General features: G+C 36.3%; 1 protein-coding gene across 2 annotated transcripts in view; it reads left to right on the top strand.

The window, feature by feature from the left end:
• RRP1 (ribosomal RNA processing 1) overlaps positions 1 to 16,952 on the top strand; it is a 40,136-nt gene extending 23,184 nt beyond the window's left edge. The window contains exons 9-13 of one of the 2 annotated variants that reach the window (XM_044666878.1): positions 2,404 to 2,495; positions 4,679 to 4,776; positions 6,252 to 6,271; positions 13,025 to 13,129; positions 15,581 to 16,952. In XM_044666878.1, coding sequence (XP_044522813.1) covers positions 2,404 to 2,495; positions 4,679 to 4,776; positions 6,252 to 6,271; positions 13,025 to 13,129; positions 15,581 to 16,515 — 1,250 coding nt within the window. In that variant the 3' untranslated portion in view covers positions 16,516 to 16,952. The remainder of the gene's footprint in view (positions 1 to 2,403; positions 2,496 to 4,678; positions 4,777 to 6,251; positions 6,272 to 13,024; positions 13,130 to 15,580) is intronic. The other variant, XM_044666879.1, reaches the window with a different exon arrangement.
• The last annotated feature ends 2,001 nt before the right edge of the window (positions 16,953 to 18,953 follow it).

Here is an 18,953-nt window from a genome sequence, read left to right as displayed (position 1 = left end):
ATCCTCTAAAATTTGAAAATACATATACTGTTCTGCATCCGTGCATTTCCCACCTCTGTATAGCAGGAGGTGATGACAGTGGTGGTGTTTTCTGTTTTTTTGTTTTTGTTTTTGTTTTTTTTTGAGATACACTTGTTCTTTGTAATTTTGCAACTTCACCTATAATTGTTTTATGGGGATCATTCTTTCCATTTATGTTGTTGTAGTCGTGTTTTCTTGGCTCTGACAACTTCACTCTGCATCAGCTCTTGTTTCTTCTATGCTTCTCTGTATTCATTATATTTGTTTTTCTTAATTTACATAATCATTGAAAATTTATTTCCCAAGTTTCCATACTGATTCACAGTTCCACCAACATTCTACTTATGTATCTATGTGCCCTCAGTCCCCCTAACATTGACTATTCCCATCTTTTGTCATCTTTGCCATTTTGTTTAATATGTCAGACTTTATTTTTAAGTGCTTGGGTTTTTTTTCAGCCCCTTATTATGAGCTATCCTACTGTGGCCTCTAGAGGCTGGAGCATTGTTAGAACTGCCTTAGTATGTTTTACATTAGTAAGGCCTGTTCAGCAACTGCACATTTGTGTGTACTATGAGACCACATGATCTGGATTTTAGTTGAATTCTCTTACTGTAGTAGAAAGAGCAGCCTGCCTCAACTACTTATACTTCACTTTGATTAGATTATAGCAAATCCATACTTAGCTTTATATTTCCAGGGCTTAACACAGTGCCAAGCACACAGTGGCACTCAATAAATGTTTATTGTATTGCATTGTTGTACTTTGGTATAATTTGTTTCCTTTGTCTTATTTTATGTTATGCATTTCAAAACATTCTGGTCTATAGGCTTCAACACACTGCCAAAGTGGTACATGACATAGAAAAATTAAGGACCCCTCACTTAGACAAAAGCAAGCTAGCAATATTATTGATTGTTGTATATTAATTATTATGTGAAACTTTTGAGTCACTGAGATGATATTTTCCCTTACATGTAACAAAAAGGCAAGAGAATTGTTGATCAAAGAAGGTTGAAATATAAAGTCTATGAAAGGGAAAATTGAGTTAAATAAGTTGCAGAGTTGATTGGACACATTGAAGAATGCCTTAAATCCTAGCCTAATAGACCAGAGGGAGCTCTTGACGATTTGGGGTGGGGGTGGTGGTGGGGGTGGGAGGGTGGTTAGGGCAGGGCAGTAACAGTCCTGCTGACTTGGGAGGATTACTTTGGCAGCCCAAAAGGCTAAGTTGGAGAGAGGAGAGACCTAAAGAAGGAAGACCTGGGAACTCTTACAATATCCCAGTTAAGAAGTGATAAGCATCTGAATTAGAGTGGGGATAGTGTAAAAAGAGAGGAGGGAATATCTGTGAGATTATTTCAAACTTTAAAGGACTTGGCAACTGACTGATGCTGGGTGTAAGGTGTAAAGAAGAGGATAGAGTCAAAGATGATGATATTTTGAGACTAGATGACTCAGCCTGTGATTACAAATTTAATTTTGGTGTCTCAAATCTGAATGGCTATGGGTCATCCAGGTAGAGATGTCCAACAAGCTCTGGGGTACTCAGGAGAAGAGGTCAGGCTAGAAACAAGAAATAGATGGGCATTGAGGTAATGCAACAGATGGAGTATTGGATTTGGAGTTAGGAAGACCTGAATTTGAATCCTGCTTCATTCACTTTCCATTCATGTGACCCTGGGTAAGTCACTTGACCTCAGCCTCAGTTTCTTCATTTATAAAACAGGGAAAACAGCATCTGCTTCACAGGATTGCTGTGAGGATCAAATAAGATAACATGTAAAGCATTTTACAAACCTTAAAGCACCATATAATTGCTAGCTATCAGTCCAACTTCAAAATTGTCTTCCCAAAACACTTTTTTTAGCTATGACATTTGCTCATTCAGAAACTGAACCTTGTGTTTCTTCTGATCCTTACAGGATAAAGCCTAAAAGTTTGTAATCTAGTATAAATGGCCCTTGTCAATCCTATTCACAAAGTCTATCTTTTTTATTTTATTGTCCATGATCCCCTATATACAGACTTTAATCCAGAAGTACTGGCATTTTTGGTATCCCCCAGAATATGCTATTTTTTTTATCTCTGCTCAGAATCTGGTTCCCAACCTTTGCCCTTTGCTTCCTTGTCCTAATTCCTTCCCCTCTCCCCCATCTGAATTTCACTTTAAAAAGTCTTAGGTCAACTTGCACATTTATAAAGCCTTCCTTTGTCATCCAAGGCTCTAATGATCTCTCTTATCTGAAAGCCTTTCTCGTTTGTGATATTTATTGCCTTTTTTATAATTTTCAGTGTGTATTTTCATAGGTAAGGTACTATAGTTAATATATTGCCTCTCAATAAATAATTTTTGAGAACATATATATCTCTGTTTACAGGAAAGAAAGGTGAAGATTCCTCTTCAAGCGAAGATAAACCAAAAGTAAAAAAGCGGAATGATGGCAAGAGACACATTGGGCTTGTCCTTCAGGTACATGTTGGGAGGTCATTGAGATCTCATTGCCCCTGCAAGCATCTAGGAACAGAATCTTTTGCCAGGCCTCACCTTTGCAAGCGATAGAATGTAAAGAAGAAAGTTTATTGTTTACATTTCACTACCTGTTTTGTTTTTCAAGATTTCGCTGTTGGGGGCAACTCAGTAGCTCAGTGGATTGAGAACCAGGCCTAGAGATGTGAGGTCCTAGGTTCAAATCTAGCCTCAAACTGTGTGACCCTGGGCAAGTCACTTGACCTGCATTGCCTATCCTTACCACTCTTCTGCCTTGGAACCAATACACAGTATTGACCCCAAGACGGAAGATAAGGGTTTATTTTAAAAAAAAAAAAAAAGATTTCCCTGCTCTTTGCTTCTCTAGAGCCTATGAGAAGGGTGTGTGTGTGTGTGTAAACAGATAGGTTGATATATATATATATATATATGTGTGTGTGTATATATATATAGCTCTAGATCAGTGGTTCCCAGACTTTCTTGGCCTACTCCAGAAAAAATATTACTAGCCCCTTGGAAATTAATTTTTTTTATTTTAATAGCAATTAATAGGAAAGATAAATACACCATCACCGCTCCCCTGGATCACTGCAGCATCCACCAGGGGGTGGTGGCACCCACTTTGGGAATCACTGTTCTAGATATACAACAAAGAACAACATTTGATGGATATTTCTACACAGCTAATGTTTAAAAGAGTCGTAGGTATCACATAAAGTATGATTCCATCTACAGAAATTAAGTTTCTGTATAATTTTCTATGCCATGAGTATTGGCATACTTCTGTTACTTCTTTTTCCAAAGAGCTAGGATTTAGCCATATATATTGGATCCCTTTTTAGTGTCTGTCGAGTTTAAAATAATCACTCTTTTCAGAAATAAACTCACCAAAAAGTTTTGGTTAGAAAAAGGATGGTTCACTTGAAAGAATTTTCAACTTTGTCTAAGAATGAATGGAAGAAGAGGGAGAATACTCTGAGTTGGTCTAGTAAAAATTTTGTTTCTTTTAGAAAAAAGACAGAGCTTGCCCTTCCATTAAATATATGATACCAGAAGAAAGTAACTTTGCTACTCAACCGGAAGTAGGTTGCATATACCCTCTAAGATGATTAGCACATCTACCTCTAAAGAAAGAACTGTTAGAGTAGAAATGCAGATGAAAACATGTGATTTATCACTTGTTTATTTGGGTATATGATTTGGGGTTTTGGTTTTTATAAGATTATTCACTTAAAAAATGAGTAATATGGAAAATGTGTTTTGAGTAATAATACAAGTATAATCCAGTTGAATTGCTTGTCAATTCTGGAAGGGACAGGGAAGAGGGGAGGGAGACAACATGAATCATGTAACTTTGGAAAACTTATTTGTAAATTTGTTATTGGAATAAAATAAAGTTAAAAAATGAAATAAAAATAAAATTACTTCGCTGGCTAATCTAGGCACAGGAGTCCAAGGTTTCTGAGAAAAGTAAGTATTCCTGACTAAACCGAATTTGTAAAATGTTTTACATTTTACGGTGTTTTAAGCAAAAATTAATTTTATTTTATTTTTTAAGTTCACTTTGATTTTTCTCTCTCCATACTCCTACCCACCCCACACAAAATAAAAAATTAAAAAGAAAACAGTTAATTACATGTAGGTAATTTAGCAAAGCGAATTCCCATGTTAGCCATGCCCAAAAATATGTATCTCAGTCTCTATCTTGAGTTGGTAACCTTTCTGTCAGAAGGTAGATTTTTAAAAATATGTTATTATTTCGTAAATTATTCTCCTGGTTCTACTTACTTCATTCTATATTAGTTGAAATAGGGTCTTGTCCATTTTCTCTAAAAATGTCTATTTCCTTGTTTTTTATGATACTGTAATGATCCAATATATTTATATATCTTATTCCTAAGTATTTAGGTAACCCCTTCATTTTCAGTTTTTTGTTACTTTACAAAAAGAACTACTATAAATATTTTTTTTAATGGGTCTTTTTTCATTTTTAATCTTTGGGGTATAGCCCTATTAGTGGTATTTTGGGGTCAAATTGCTACGTACTGTAATAAAGACTCCCATTGTGTTGTGAATAGTTCTTTTCACATTAGATTGTTGTTTCACATCAGAGAGGCCTGGAAAAAGGTAATTGTTTTAAGTTAAATCTTTTTTTTTTTTAATAGTTTAACTATGAGGAAATTGCTGACAGACTGTTTGAAATGGCCAGCAGACAGTATACTCCTTCATTGAATAGGAAGCGTCTCTACAAAGTGGTCAGAAAGTAAGTACTTTTTGGAAATAGGTAGCATAGCATTGTTCTTCCTTGTAACTTTCCTGGCTATATTGGTACTTTGGGACCATTCTCTTTATCCTCACTTGTGAAAAATCTCTTTATCTCTGTAGTGAACCTCCTTCTCTAGCCTGCTAGATGGCATAGAAAGGATTTCATTCAGAATGTACAGTTTTTAGAGCCTTAAAGGTTGTGTGTTAATAATGTTCTTTTGCAAATTAACTTGCACCAAGGCCAGTATCTTCACTGAGGAACTCTGTTCTTATCCTTCTAAAATTTTTAACAATTTTTGGAACTCTTGACACTATTTTTTCCTTGTTTTACTGCTTCTTCCGAGTCTTCTTTTCAAGGTCATCATCCCCTATATCCAGCACTCCTCTATATACTCTCATCAAATACTATGAATTCATTCAGCCATCATTTCTGTATAGATGACTCCTAGATTGATCAATTGGTTTGTCTTTCTCAATCAGAAAACATTTATGTAAATACATAAGTAGACATTCTACTTGGAGTTTGAAACAGACACAGATAAGAAAACACAAGTTATATATCAAATAAATACACGGTGAATTGGTGGAAGGTATTACCAATAACCTCTTGGGAATTTAGAAAAAACTTTTTTTTTTTTTTTTTTTTTAGTTTTTACCTTTTGTCTTAGAATCAATACTAAGTATTTTTTCTAAGGTAGAAGAGCAGTAAGGGCTAGGCAGTTTGGGTTAAGTGACTTGACCAAAGTCACACAGCTAGGAAGTAGTATCTGAGGTCACATTTGAACCCAGGACCTCCTGTCTTCAGGTCTGACTATCTGCTATGCCACCTAGCTGCCCCATAGGGAAAAGCTTCTTAAAGGAGATGGCAATTGAATGGAGCCTTGCTTAGAACTAGAATTTGAAGAGACAGGCAGAAGAAATAGAAAATTTCAGCTATGCTGACTGATTTGTTCAAAGGCATGGGGAGAGGAGATGTTCTGTTAACCAGTTTGGCTGGATAGGACTTAGTGTTTGATGAGAGCTAATTATGTTGGCACTTGCCTCTAATCTCTACTTCTGGGGAAACAGAGGCTGGTGAATCATTTGGGAGCTTGGAAGTTTTGAATGAGGGCTAAAGGAAATTTGGGTATCTGTACTATCTTTAGTCTATATGGTGAATCCTCTGAAAGCAGGGTTAGTGGGGGAAAAGATGACCAAGGAGGAGGTGAACTGACCCAGGTTGAAAAGGAGGTTAAAGTGTCCATGCTGATCAGGAGTGAGATTGGGCCAAGCCATTGAATTTCTAGCTCTAAAAATTAAAAAATTGCTTGTTGGAACAAGACCACGTTTTTGATTATTTTCCTATAGCCAGTATAACTAAATAATGAGACTTCTAGAAAATTCTGACTGGCTAGAGGTTTGAGATGCTGTCTTATATGAGAATGTAGTTCCTTTCCAGAATTCTGAAATGATTTCTTTTTTTTTTCTCTTTAGGTTCCAGAGCCTTGCCGAAGGTAAGAATTAAATTATATGGAAGTAGCAGCTCCTTTCTCTGAAAAGGATTTTCTTTAAATCAATCCTTTGTAGAAAAGAATATTTTTTTTGTCTTTGCAAAAATAGCATTTCATGTGGAAAAGAAAGCATATTCCTTGTACTTGAGTGATGGTGTACTATCCTTCATAGATGACGCTACTAACCTTTTGTAAATAAAGATGACATTGAATTGGACTGTTTTTAAGAGAGTAGGATCATACATATTTCACTCTGTACCTTGTATTAAACAATATCTATGCAAGGCATTTGGTCATAATTAGGAAAGAAAGTCAAGGTGTCGTCAAGAAAAGTGGAAGGGTGACAGACATTTTTAGGCTTATTGTTTAGGTAGGCATTTCTGTAACGAAAGCATTTGTGAAAATTGGGTCTCATTTCTGTCACGATCCAAATATAATTTGAAATATATTGATTCTGAGAAAATTCCTGGGTTTAGGTTTTGTGAGGATTAAGAGAAAGTGTTAAGAGTTTGTCACTTCTCAGTACCTGTTTATTTTTTAGAATTTCCTTGTTTTTTTCTCTGGGGCCTAAAGAAGTAAGCATTTGTATATATATTTGTATTGTTTTAGGTGTGGATATCTGCCTAGCATTTGTTTTGAAAACAAAATATTAACTAGAACAAGCTGGAGATAACCATTTGGTCCTAGAAAAGAACCTTGGTCTAGTTTCCTTTCATTGGTACTGTGGTGGGTGAAAGATGTTTCAAATTCCTGAGCATATCAATTAAGTTGTGTTTGCCAGTTGCTCAACAAATCAGTACCAGTATCCTTGGCACTTGACTCAAATATAGAGGGGGACAGATTTTTATACATTAAAAACAATCAAGTGAGGTCAATTAATTAAAAGGACTCAACTAAGCAGTATACAACATTCCATTAATCAGATTTCTAATCAGAGGAAAGATTAGGGACTTTTCCAGTTTGTGAGGGGGAAAGCTAACAGGTCTAATTCCCTGAATTCAGAAAAAGAAGTGTCCCATTCCCCACAAATGTCTGTGAACAATCAAAGGAACAAGGAAACAATAACTGATTGATCAGTACTGGACCAGTTTTCAGATAAGACTTAAAGAGTTGCTTGAGATGCATAATTGTGAGAATACTCCTTACATCAATCTTCAGATCTGACCAGGTTTCTGGTAAACATAATGTAGAAATGGGTACAGAGTGAAAATACATGTACCTATTTTTATATTATTCATTTTTGTGATAGAGTAATCTTAAACTATAAAACCCCAAATCATGTACCCATATAAACAAGTGTTAAAACATAAGTCCCTCAGAATTGTCCTGGTCCATTGCATTGCTATTAGTATCAGTTCTACTCATTTCACTCTGCATCACTTCATGGAGGTCTTTACAGCTCATATAGAAATCAAGCAGTTCATCACTCCTTGCAGCACAATAGTATTCCATAACCATCATATATGTGGTCCTTCTTTCCATTTATAATTTTATAGTCATTGTTGATTTTTGATATTGATTAATTATTATTATTGATTTAACAGTATAGTAATATTTCATTACATGCATATGCCACTATTTCTGTAAAGTGACACTAGTAATTTTATTTGCATAATTCTAAATTCCTTTCCAGAATGGTTGTGCCACTTTACAGCCCCATCAATCATGCATTACTGTGCCTATCTTCCCACAAGCCCTCCTACATTGACTGTTCCCATCTCTTGTCATCTTTGCTAAAAAAACTTGTTTGTTTTTATTCAAATTTCTTTTATTACTAGTGATTTTGACAATTTTTTCATATGGTAATTTATTAATTTTTTTTTAATTTTAAACCCTTAACTTCTGTGTATTGACTTATAGGTGGAAGAGTGGTAAGGGTAGGCAATGGGGGTCAAGTGACTTGCCCAGGGTCACACAACTGGGAAGTGTCTGAGGCCGGATTTGAACCTAGGACCTCCCGTCTCTAGGCCTGACTCTCAATCCACTGAGCTACCCAGCTGCCCCTAGTTTATTAATTTTTCAATTTTTTGAGAACCACTTCTTGAGTATTCATTTGACCATTTATCTATTGGGGAATGATTTTGTATATGTGTATATACACATATACACACATATATATAAAGGTATGTACACAAATTAGTATACATATACTTATGTATATCTAATATGTTTACACACATGCACATTCATAACAAGATATAAAGATTGCATCACATTATACATATATGTTAGTTGTCTTTATATGTTGGCTATAAACCCTAATCCAAGAAATTTGATACAATTTTTTTTTCCATTTAACTGCTTCTTTTCTCATCCTAGATACATTCATTTTGTCCAAAAGATCTTAATTTTCATGTAACCTTTTATCTTTTTTATCTTTTGTAAATACTTCTAGCAAAGGTATATCTAACCTGTTTCTCTTCTAATTTTTGATGGTATGCTTTTTAATATCCATGTTAAATATACATTTTGAATTTATTATATATTATGGAGTAAGATGGTCTATACCAAATTTCTGCTGAACTGCTTTCCTTTTCTACTAGCAGTTTTTATACAATAGACAGACAATTCTTTCCTAAGCAATTTGTGCCTCCCCCATCCTCAAAAAATCCTTACTTGCTCTATTCATCCCTGCTAGCTATTATTCTTTATCTTTCTTCTCTGGAGAGATATGGCTCACCTCCTTGAGAAAGTTATCTACGATAAGTGCCTCCACTTACTTTCCTCTGTCACTTAACTCACTCTAGCATCTGACCTCATTGTTCAACTGAAACTTCTCTCTCCAAAATTAACAGTAATTTCTTAATTGCCAAATCTGATACCTCCATACAGAGTTTGTCACTGTCAATAACTTCCTGGATACTCTACTCTCTAGGTTCATGACATTGTTCTTCTAATCCTAGTTCTCTTCCTATCCATCTTAACCTCTTTTGAGTCTCTTTTGCTGATTTTAAATCCATGTCGCCACCTTATCTTGGTTCTATTTGGGGCCCCTTTTCTTTCCATTCTATAACCCTCTCACTTTAGCCCCATTGGTTCATTTATTTCCATGAAGCCATATTCTTTCTGCTGAGATGCAGTCACACATCTCCAGTGACCCTTGGCGATTTTGAACTAAATATTCTAGTAGGCATATTCTCAACATATTCAATACAGAACTCCTTACCTTTCACCAAAACCCACCACTTCATTTGAGTCCTTCTAGTCGCTCATATTTGAAACTGTGGAGTCTTAATCATTTGCACACACCCCACAAATCTTGTCATTTTTACATTTATAGCTTTATGTCCCTTTCCACTCACAACAGTGTTTTATAGCTGCAGAGTGCTTTGCATATGTCGTCGTTATTATTATTATTATTTGGATATTGTTATTTTTTTGGATTCAAAGATTGTGTGAGATGGGAAATCAGATGAGGAAACAAGCTGAAAGAGATTAAATGACTTGACCATGGTTTAAACCTTTTTCCACTTCTCACTTGGATTACTTTATTAACCTTCTAACTGATCTCCTTACCTCAGATTTCTTCACTCTCTAAGCCAGGGGTTGGCAACCATTTTGGCCGTGAGAGCCATAAACGCCACATTTTTTAAAATGTAATTTCGTGAGAGCTGTACAGTGCTCACAGTGCACTCCTGTAACAGTGCCTGAAAAAAATGGACTTTATGGCTCCTGCAGAAAGAGCCATATCTGGCCCTCAAAAGAGCCAGATATGGCTTGAGAGCCATACGTTGCCGACCCCTGCTCTAAGCCATCCTCATGCCTAGGTGCAGTATCAAATATAAAGGTTTCTGTTTGATATAAAATTCTATACTGCCTCTCCCCTTCCTGCCTTTCCCATTCCTCTTAAACCAAACTCTCCACACACACTCTCTTACCTTGGCTTGATAGGATCACTACTACCAGGATTCCTTCCCTCTTCTCTCCCTTCCTTAAGATGAATTAGATTAGTTTTTTCCTGAAAGAAGACAGTTGTCCCTGGGACTTGATTGGAACCTCCCTTGTCACAGCTTCCTGATAGCCTCTGACTGTATTAATAAGACTTTATGATTACCTAAGGACATACAAAGGCCCATATCATGAAGTCACAGCCTTTCAGATTGGTGGTCAGCCCTGCTGACTCAGTGCATTTCTATGTGGAATTAAGGGTCACCTTGTTCTAATTGAATCTTTTATGCCCTGCCTAAATAAACATTCCTTCATTGACTGTTGAATAACTCAAGAATAACTCTTTAGGGGTTTGATACTCATAGGGTGCTGGTCTGAATCAGGCCTAGCAGTAACACCTGGCCTACTTGTTCTTCCTTTAAAATGACCCTACGTCTCACAACTCCCTGTCTTGGCCCTTACAGTGCCCTAACCTGGAGCACTCTGCCTTACTTTCCAACTCTTTGTTACCCAGACTCAACTCATTCTGCCAGATACCTTTTTTTTTCTTTTGAAAATGTTTATTTAATTAATTAATGTAGGGTGTTTTTCCAAGGTTACATGATTCATGTTCTTTCTCTCCTCTCCTTCCACCCCCCCCTCCCATAGCCAATGAGCAATTCTACTGAGTTTTACGTGTGTCAATGAGCCAGATGCCTTTTCAAGACTCCCTTGCTGCCAGTTCCTTCCCTTTTCAGATTACCTTCATACTTCTCTGCATATCTTTGCATATACCTACTTATTTATATGTTGTTTCTCTCATTACTCTGTACCATTCATGAAGATGGACTGTTTTTTGTGTCTTTATGTTTCTGCACTTAGCCCAGTACCTGGGACAAAGTAAACATTTTAATAAGTGCTTGATGATTGACTGACTTAACTGTATGAAGAGTAAGTTACAGTGCAAGCTGCAGTTGGTAGACCGATGTCAACATTTTGGTAGCCAGTTAATTAATGCATTAAGTCACAAAACCTGTCATAATTTTTTAAACCCAGTGATTTCATCGGTGGGAATTTTGAGCCATGAAAATAACCTCCGTGAAAAAATAATCATATTTGCTTCATTTGTAATAGCTAAAAGTTAGAAGCAGCTTGTACATGCAGTAAGTGGACAGTGTCTAAATGAGCTAAGATCGATTATTGAATCAGAGTACTATAAAACTGCAAAAATTATTATAAGGGAGGTATCTAATTGCAATAAGAAAAAAATTACATATGGTGATATAGACACAATTCATGCAACTGTTACCAAAAAGGGACCAGAAGTATTGAAATTTCACACAGTCCCTGAATGAGATACTAAATAAGGCATTTTCTTTACTTGTTTGTTAAGTTTCCTTTTACAAGGCTTAGGGTTTTGTGTAAGATTTGCACCTTGTTTTGTAAGTATTTGATTTTTTTAATATTTATTGTTATAATAACATTGGAAAATATTGGGGATAAAAGACCTGGTTCCCTCAGTAGTTGAATTTGGGTTTGCTAGAAGTACATATTGAATTATTATAAGTACATATCTGAATTATTTTTCAAAACAGTGAACTATAAAAATCTAATAGATTAGGGGCAGCTGGGTAGCTCAGTGGAGTGAGAGTCAGGCCTAGAGACAGGAGGTCCTAGGTTCAAACCTGGCCTCAGCCACTTCCCAGCTGTGTGACCCTGGGCAAGTCACTTGACCCCCATTGCCCACCCTTACCACTCTTCCACCTATGAGACAATACACCGAAGTACAAGGGTTAAAAAAAAAAATCTAATAGATTAGGTATAGATTTTTTCAGTGCTTCAGAAATGCTAAATTATTACTATGTTGTCCCAATTGGCATATTTTACCCAAGCTTTTGGAGACTTGAGTTTTGAAGAAATAATGTGGATAGATGTTACTGTTTAAGGTATGGAATTAGTTTGGATACTCTGTTTGCTGTCTACAGAGTATCCCAGTTCCCTTTTGTGAAAGGAAGGCAGAGTGAGCCTTCCTTCACTGGACCAATACGCACAAAGTATTAGAGTCTGTCTTATAGAAAAATATCTATATTTATTTATAAATCAAAGGTAGAATATGAGGATCAAAACACAGGGATGCCCTAGGACTAAAAAACTAATACTCCACCCCTAAAACTACACCTATCGCAAGATGGACTCTTCAGTTCTTGCTGTTACACTGAGCTGTCTCTCAATAGCTAATATTCCCACCAAAAGCTAACTGATCTACCTGACTAGATCCTCAGTCATTGGTTTGATTATTTGTATCAGGAGTTGTCTCCAAAATTGCTAAGAATGAGCCCAAGATGGCTAAGCTTACTCAAAGTTGAGTATGGCTCTGAGGTAAAACCCAACAAGCAGAGTCTTCACGTAATCTTCCTTTCAGGCAAAGTTGGTAAAGCAGCAAGTATGAATGAATCTTCTTTCAGGTGTTTTCTTCCAATGAGAAAGGAACCTCCAAAGATAGGGTTTAAGGTTTCCTTCTTAGTCAAGTCCCAGTTCACAGCCACAGAAGAAATCCGATCCTTCCTCTGCCAAGGTGAGGAACTGTCAGATCCTCACATCTTCCCTTCTCTCTGTGTGCATTCTAATTCTGTAGGAGGGGGAAAAAAGTGTTTATACAATAAAGAGAGATATAAAACTGTTGTGCTTTAAAAACTTATATGAACTGATTTCTTTCAGCTGTGATGTCATTTAGACAATAGGTAGTCCTATATTACTGAAATTTGGAATCTTTTTAATAGAAGGGTTCCTTCCCTTCATTAAAGAAAATAATTATGCAAAAGGTAGGCTTTAGGTAAAGGTGAGTTGGATCAAAAAGCAGCCTATTGAACTTGACTTTTGGTCCAACAGGCATATTCCCTCAAGATGGCCTTCCTCGGCGTAAAAAATTGAACAAGAACAAGCTTAAGCAAAAGAAGAGTCGTTTGCCAAAATCAAAACTACAAAAAGAGAAAGGTAAGAAGCCAACTCAACTTGGGGATAAAGTGTATGAATTATGGTTGGGGGAGACTTTTAAACTTCTGGATTAGTAAAGCTACAAGTTGGATTAAGTTCTGGGACTAGCAAACAAAGGGAAATCTGAGGTTTCAGTGTCAAGGTCATTCTTAGCCTTGATTGTAAAGTCTGTGAAATTGAAACTCTGGTTTTATATGCTTGGAGAGTTATACTTTAACTTTCATTGTAATGACATTCCCAGCTGATAATGGTGTAAGGATTGGTCATCAGAATCTCCAAATTCACAAATGCCATTAAAACAACTTCTAGTGAAATGTTGTTTATAGATGGAAGTGACAGAAAGATTGTAACAAATATCAGAATACAGAAAAGTAGCAAATAAGAGTTTGAGGTGGTTAATAATTGTACAATTTTCTCATTGGCTATAGATATAGTAATGTGGGTTAGAATGTTGGTCCATTGATTATAGGTATGGTGATGTGGGTTAAAAAGCTGTGACTTAAGCCTAGCCTTCTCAGATAGTTGATAATTGTGGTACTTCCAGGTCCTTAATTTTGAAAGACCCGTGACCTTGATTTTTAAATTAGCAGTTTGTTTTGCTCTATGGAGAAGAAATTCTCACTAACCAGATTCACACTAGCTTGACATATAAGTGAACATTGAATATATACACATCATGTTTCAAAAGTCTTAGTGCAGTTTTAAACTATTAGAGCTTAAAATGGCATTTGTCATACAGATAATAAAGCTGATAGAAAACTCTTTCCCCATCATGGTACTTGGGAAACCTAATTAAAAGAAAGTTGTTTAGTTTTTATAGAATCAGAGCAAGAATAGTTTTTCGAATATTAAGGTATATTAGCCTGATGAGTGTTTCTTGTACCTTACTATAATGGTATGCCTTCTAAGTCAACCTGAATACCCACACTCCCTCTCAATACTAGATACTGGGGCAGCTGGGTAGCTCAGTGGATTGAGAATCAGGCCTAGAGATGGGAGGTCCTAGGTTCAAATCTGGCCTCGGACACTTCCCAGCTGTGTGACCCTGGGCAAGTCACTTGACCCCCATCGCCCACCCTTACCACTCTTCCACCTAGGAGCCAGTACACAGAAGTTAAGGGTTTAAAAAAAAAGTATATCTCAATACTAGATACTAACATTAATATGTGTCAGATCACCCTTTTCAAGATCTTCAGTATCATATATGAAGATTTTAAACAAAATTGGCTCTAGTACTCACTAGTCTCTGGTAAAATCTTATCTCTATATAACTCTCATTGCCTTCTACCTATTGAATTAATGATTTAGCTTATTCTAAACTAGGTCCCTGTTCTTGTTCAATAGCATCCTCAAAGCCATGGTGACTTAATTTTACAGTTTTGATTATATGATCTTCTCAAAATATAATCTGTATGATGGTTTAGTGTTTTCACTGTAGATGCAGAAAAAAAACAAAACAAAACATTTTACCCTGCAACTGTCCTTAATGTTCCCTTTCCTCATGCTTTCATCCTCTCTTGCTCAGCTCCATTTTTTAGTCTTCCTTCGCCTTCATCCTTTCCTTGTGCCCATTGTGGCTTCTACTCAAGTTGAACTTGGTGTCGTGTCATGATATCAAATTCAGATAGACATGGAGGCTTTGCATATGGGTCCCTTTGGGCCACAGAATGACTTAGATTTCAAATGTAATGTTATCTATGTTTTATTGTATTCTTATTTATTTGTTAAATATTTCTCAATTACATTTTAATCTGATTTGGATCCACTCAAGAGTGTTATGGGCTACATAGGACCCAAGGTCATGACACTTCTAATGTGGTTGATAGAATATTATTCTTGGAGTCAACGAGATCTGGCCTTGAATCCTATTTCTCATGCTAGTTATGTGACCATCACTTATCCTCAGTGCTCCAAGCTTCTCATCTTTAAAATGGAGAGAGTAATATTTGTATAATTCACTTTGCTTCAGGCAGTTCCAACATCTGTCTTGGAAAGCTGAGTGATAAAAGACCCATCACCACTGAAGGAGTCCCTCTTCCTTTGTTGTTCCTCTTTGCCTGACCTGCTGGCTGCTCACAGAGCTTGGATGAAAAATGGGAGGAAACAACTCTTTTCCTTCTGATAGGATAGAGGAGTACCAAGCTTACCATTTGGCCTACCTCTATACCCTGCATTCCTCTGGCATTGTCATTTGATCTATTTTGTAACTTAGGGAATCTTAAGTCTCCACAACTGCACTCTTAGGATTCATGGGGCTTTCCATCTGCCCTATAACTGTTGTGTTCCCCAATAAGAATGTGCTTAGTATATACTAAGTGCTTAATAAATGCTTTTTTTTATCTAATCACACTCCTACATACTGATATATAGCCAATATAAACAAATAAATAGTCATTGCTTTGTTATGGGATGTAATCACTAGATATATTGTTGTTTCCATCATTTTTACAGGTAAAAAAGATGAAAAGCAGAATTTGGAAGAAACTGTGATTTCTGAGAAGGATAGGTCAGGAACTTTGAAGAGAAAAGAAATGAATAAAAGGAAGAATATGAGTACTGAGTCTTCTTTTCCAGATGAGATAGGCATATCTGATACAACTGTTCCCTTAAATCCTCAAAACAACAGCTCAGGGCGGGCATGTAAGAGAAAAAAAGGTCAAGGACCAAAAGCCACTAAAGCAACAGATGGCTTCCAAGAGCCAAATAAGAATGATGAAACAGTGACCCAAAAGAATGGAAAAAAACAAGGATTAACAGACCTTGAAGCGAAGCCAGCCACTGGCAAAAGCAAGAAAAAAGATGCTTTTAAGAAGATAGTGACCACGGAGCAGAAAAAAAATAACTTGGACACCACACATCAGAAGGCTTATACAGAAATTCCTAGTGTGAAAGGATTGCTAGTACATCCTCATATTTCTCCAAAGCCTGAAAGTAATGACATAGATACCCCTAAATTGGTCACAAAGCAAAGGAAGCAAGTTGTTAATGGAAGCAGCCACATTGCTCCCCAACTAGCCTCAAAAGTTTCATCAGAAATGGTCAATCTGAAAGAATTACAGTTAAGTAGAATCAGTGACCAAGAGATAGAGTGTCAGGATATAGATACCACCAGAATGATAAAAAAGAAACATAAGTGGGCTAATACAAACAGTGTTGTTCCTCCCCAGCAAAAGGCCAAGTCATCCAAGAGGGAATTGGCAAAGAGTACAGAAAATCCAACAGATTGTGATTTTCTTCCCCCTCCCAAAAAGCTAAACAGGAGTGTCAGTGGATCAACAGGTTCCTCAAAGAAGAAAAATAAGCGAATTCCATGTCTTCTAAGAACAAGGATGCTTTTTAGATCTCCAGGCAGAAGAATGAAAAGAAACTCAAGGAAAGCTCTTTAATGCTTTCTATGTGTTAGGACTGATTATTTGGGTAGTTTTTGAGGATTCCAACCTCCAAAAAGAATAAGTAGAAAAAATATTTTCCATCACAAGGCAAGTAAACATTCCAGGATATCATTAGCAAGGAATCACATAAAATACTATGTTTTCAGCAATAAAAACTTTTGTGATATAAAAACTAGTTCAAAAGCATGGTTTTTTTTTTGTTTTGTTTTCATTTGAAAGGGCCCTTAGTATTGGAAAGAAATTGAAAATACCCTTAATGAAAATGACTATAAGAAAGGACTAGCCCTTGAAAACATGAATCTTTTGACCAAGGCCTTTCTATATTTTATATAAAGTATTTGTGTTTACAAATTGGGATTAGCTCATGAAATATGTTAGTGTCCTAGGTTTCTTGAAACTGTGAGTCACTTTCAAAAATTAAAATAGTTTGGGAAGCTCTGAGCCTAAAGTGCATTTTTCATTCCAGAAAAATGTGGGTGGGATATGTGAGAAGTTCAAGAAGAAGAGGAGCAAATAAGAGAAGATAATGCTTGAGCACTCATTAGAGATGGAAAAAGTACAAGACATTCTATCACACTTAACAGTCCACTTTCAGTCCTAATAACAGTACATGATAGGGCATCCAGTAGTAGTGATAAACACCCAAGAACATTTTAATAATTTGGGAATCACATGACTGTTCTAAGTGTGAAGACAAAACTTATATGATCATAACCTTTGTGGTTTTTACTGTATAATCTTCACTTTCAGTCCTGCCAATCCAACAGATAAAAGATAAGAGTGAAATGTCCTTTGCCCCATGAGGAGACAATGTGTATGTGTTCGGTTTTGCAATAATACAATATATATTTTCCTAAACAGGACTTATGGAAAAATGGAGTCCAGTACAGTGCTCAAAAAAAAAAAGATAGGAACCTAATCAAAATTTATATTAAATGGTTAAGAAATGCATAAATACTTCAATAAATAGTGGTGATAGCCTCAATTACTCCTCAGTCTGTGCCCCAGTTCCTATAAGGTCCACACTGGCCTTATGTTGGGCAGGCTGCAAGTTGGGGTCTGGAAGTCAAGGTAGAAGGTGCATTTGGTGCAGATCAGCCCTCTTCCACCTCAAGTTTTTTTCTGTACCAGAAGATAGTAAATATTTCATTTATCTTGAAAAAGGTCAAATGTTTGCTTATAGAGTATCACAGAGGTTGCAGCTTGTATTCTTGTGAACTAGTATAGTTTTCTTTAGTCTGGCTATTTCCTAGCAAAAATCACAAATAAGCAACACAAAATTCATATTATGTTTAAATTGCTTCTTATTAGTCATGTTGGAACAAATTCATACACACATGTATACACAAATAGAAGACAATTTTGAGGAAAATATGAAATGGAATGGAGGAGGTAGATTAGTAGCTTTTAAGGACCTACTATGTATTAGACCCTCTGAGATCAAGAAAGGCATGATGTAAAAGATGGCACTTGAATCTTTACAGAAATGGGGTTCTGCAAGGTCAAAAAAAACACATTGCAAGATTGGGGAATAACTCATACATGGCACCATAGATGGGCTCTGGACTACATTGTGTGTGAAACACAGGACTAAAGACTGTAAGAATGTATAAGACTAGAGAAGTAAGTTGAGGTTAAGTTGTGATGAGCTTCAAATGCCAAATTTAAAGTAATAGGGAGCCATGAGTTTTTTGAGTTAACTAACACTTAGAGGAGCCCTTGCTCAGGTTTGCACATCTAGGTTGGTAGATGTGAAGGTAAAGAGGAAATGAATGTTAAAAAATATTATACAACAAGATTCAGCAACTGATTAGATTTGAGAGGTGAGTGAGAATGAATAATTGTGGATAACAGATTGTGAACCTGGGCACCTGGAAGAATGATAGTTTCTCAAAGAAATAGGGAAGTTTAGAAGAGTGACTAGATTGAAAGGAGATTTTTATTTGGTGCAAATAATGACTGAGGTGGGATCTGTATTGTGAAATGTCTGATAGACAACTGGTGAATTTGAATTAAGGCCCAGATATATAGAATTAATCGTCTGAATAGGGGTGACAAACCCATGGAAACTTGGAGGGAAATGTTGGAGGTCAACAAGTAAAGGTATAGAGATGGCCGTGGCCCTAGACGGCCTTGGGACATTCAGGGAGCATAATGTAAATAATGAGCCAGCAAAGACTGGCAGGTAGAAGAAATGAGAAAAATTACATGAAAATCTAGGAAAATAGGGAAATGTAGTCAGCAGTGCCAAGGGTAGTAGAGAAGAGAGGCCAAAGATGAGGCTTCTGAAAAGCCATGGTATTTGGTGATTAAGATGGTAACTTTGGAGAGAGCTGTTTTACTTGAGTATCAAAGTCTCTAAAGTTACCATCTTAATCACCAAATACTATGGCTTTTCAGAAGCCTCATCTTTGGCCTCTCCTCTCTACTAC

Source organism: Gracilinanus agilis, chromosome 3 (genome assembly GCF_016433145.1).
Source record: "Gracilinanus agilis isolate LMUSP501 chromosome 3, AgileGrace, whole genome shotgun sequence".
Classification (NCBI taxonomy): Eukaryota; Metazoa; Chordata; class Mammalia; order Didelphimorphia; family Didelphidae; genus Gracilinanus; species Gracilinanus agilis.
The sequence above is the reverse complement of the archived record's forward strand: the minus strand, read 5'-3'. Positions and strand labels throughout refer to the sequence as shown.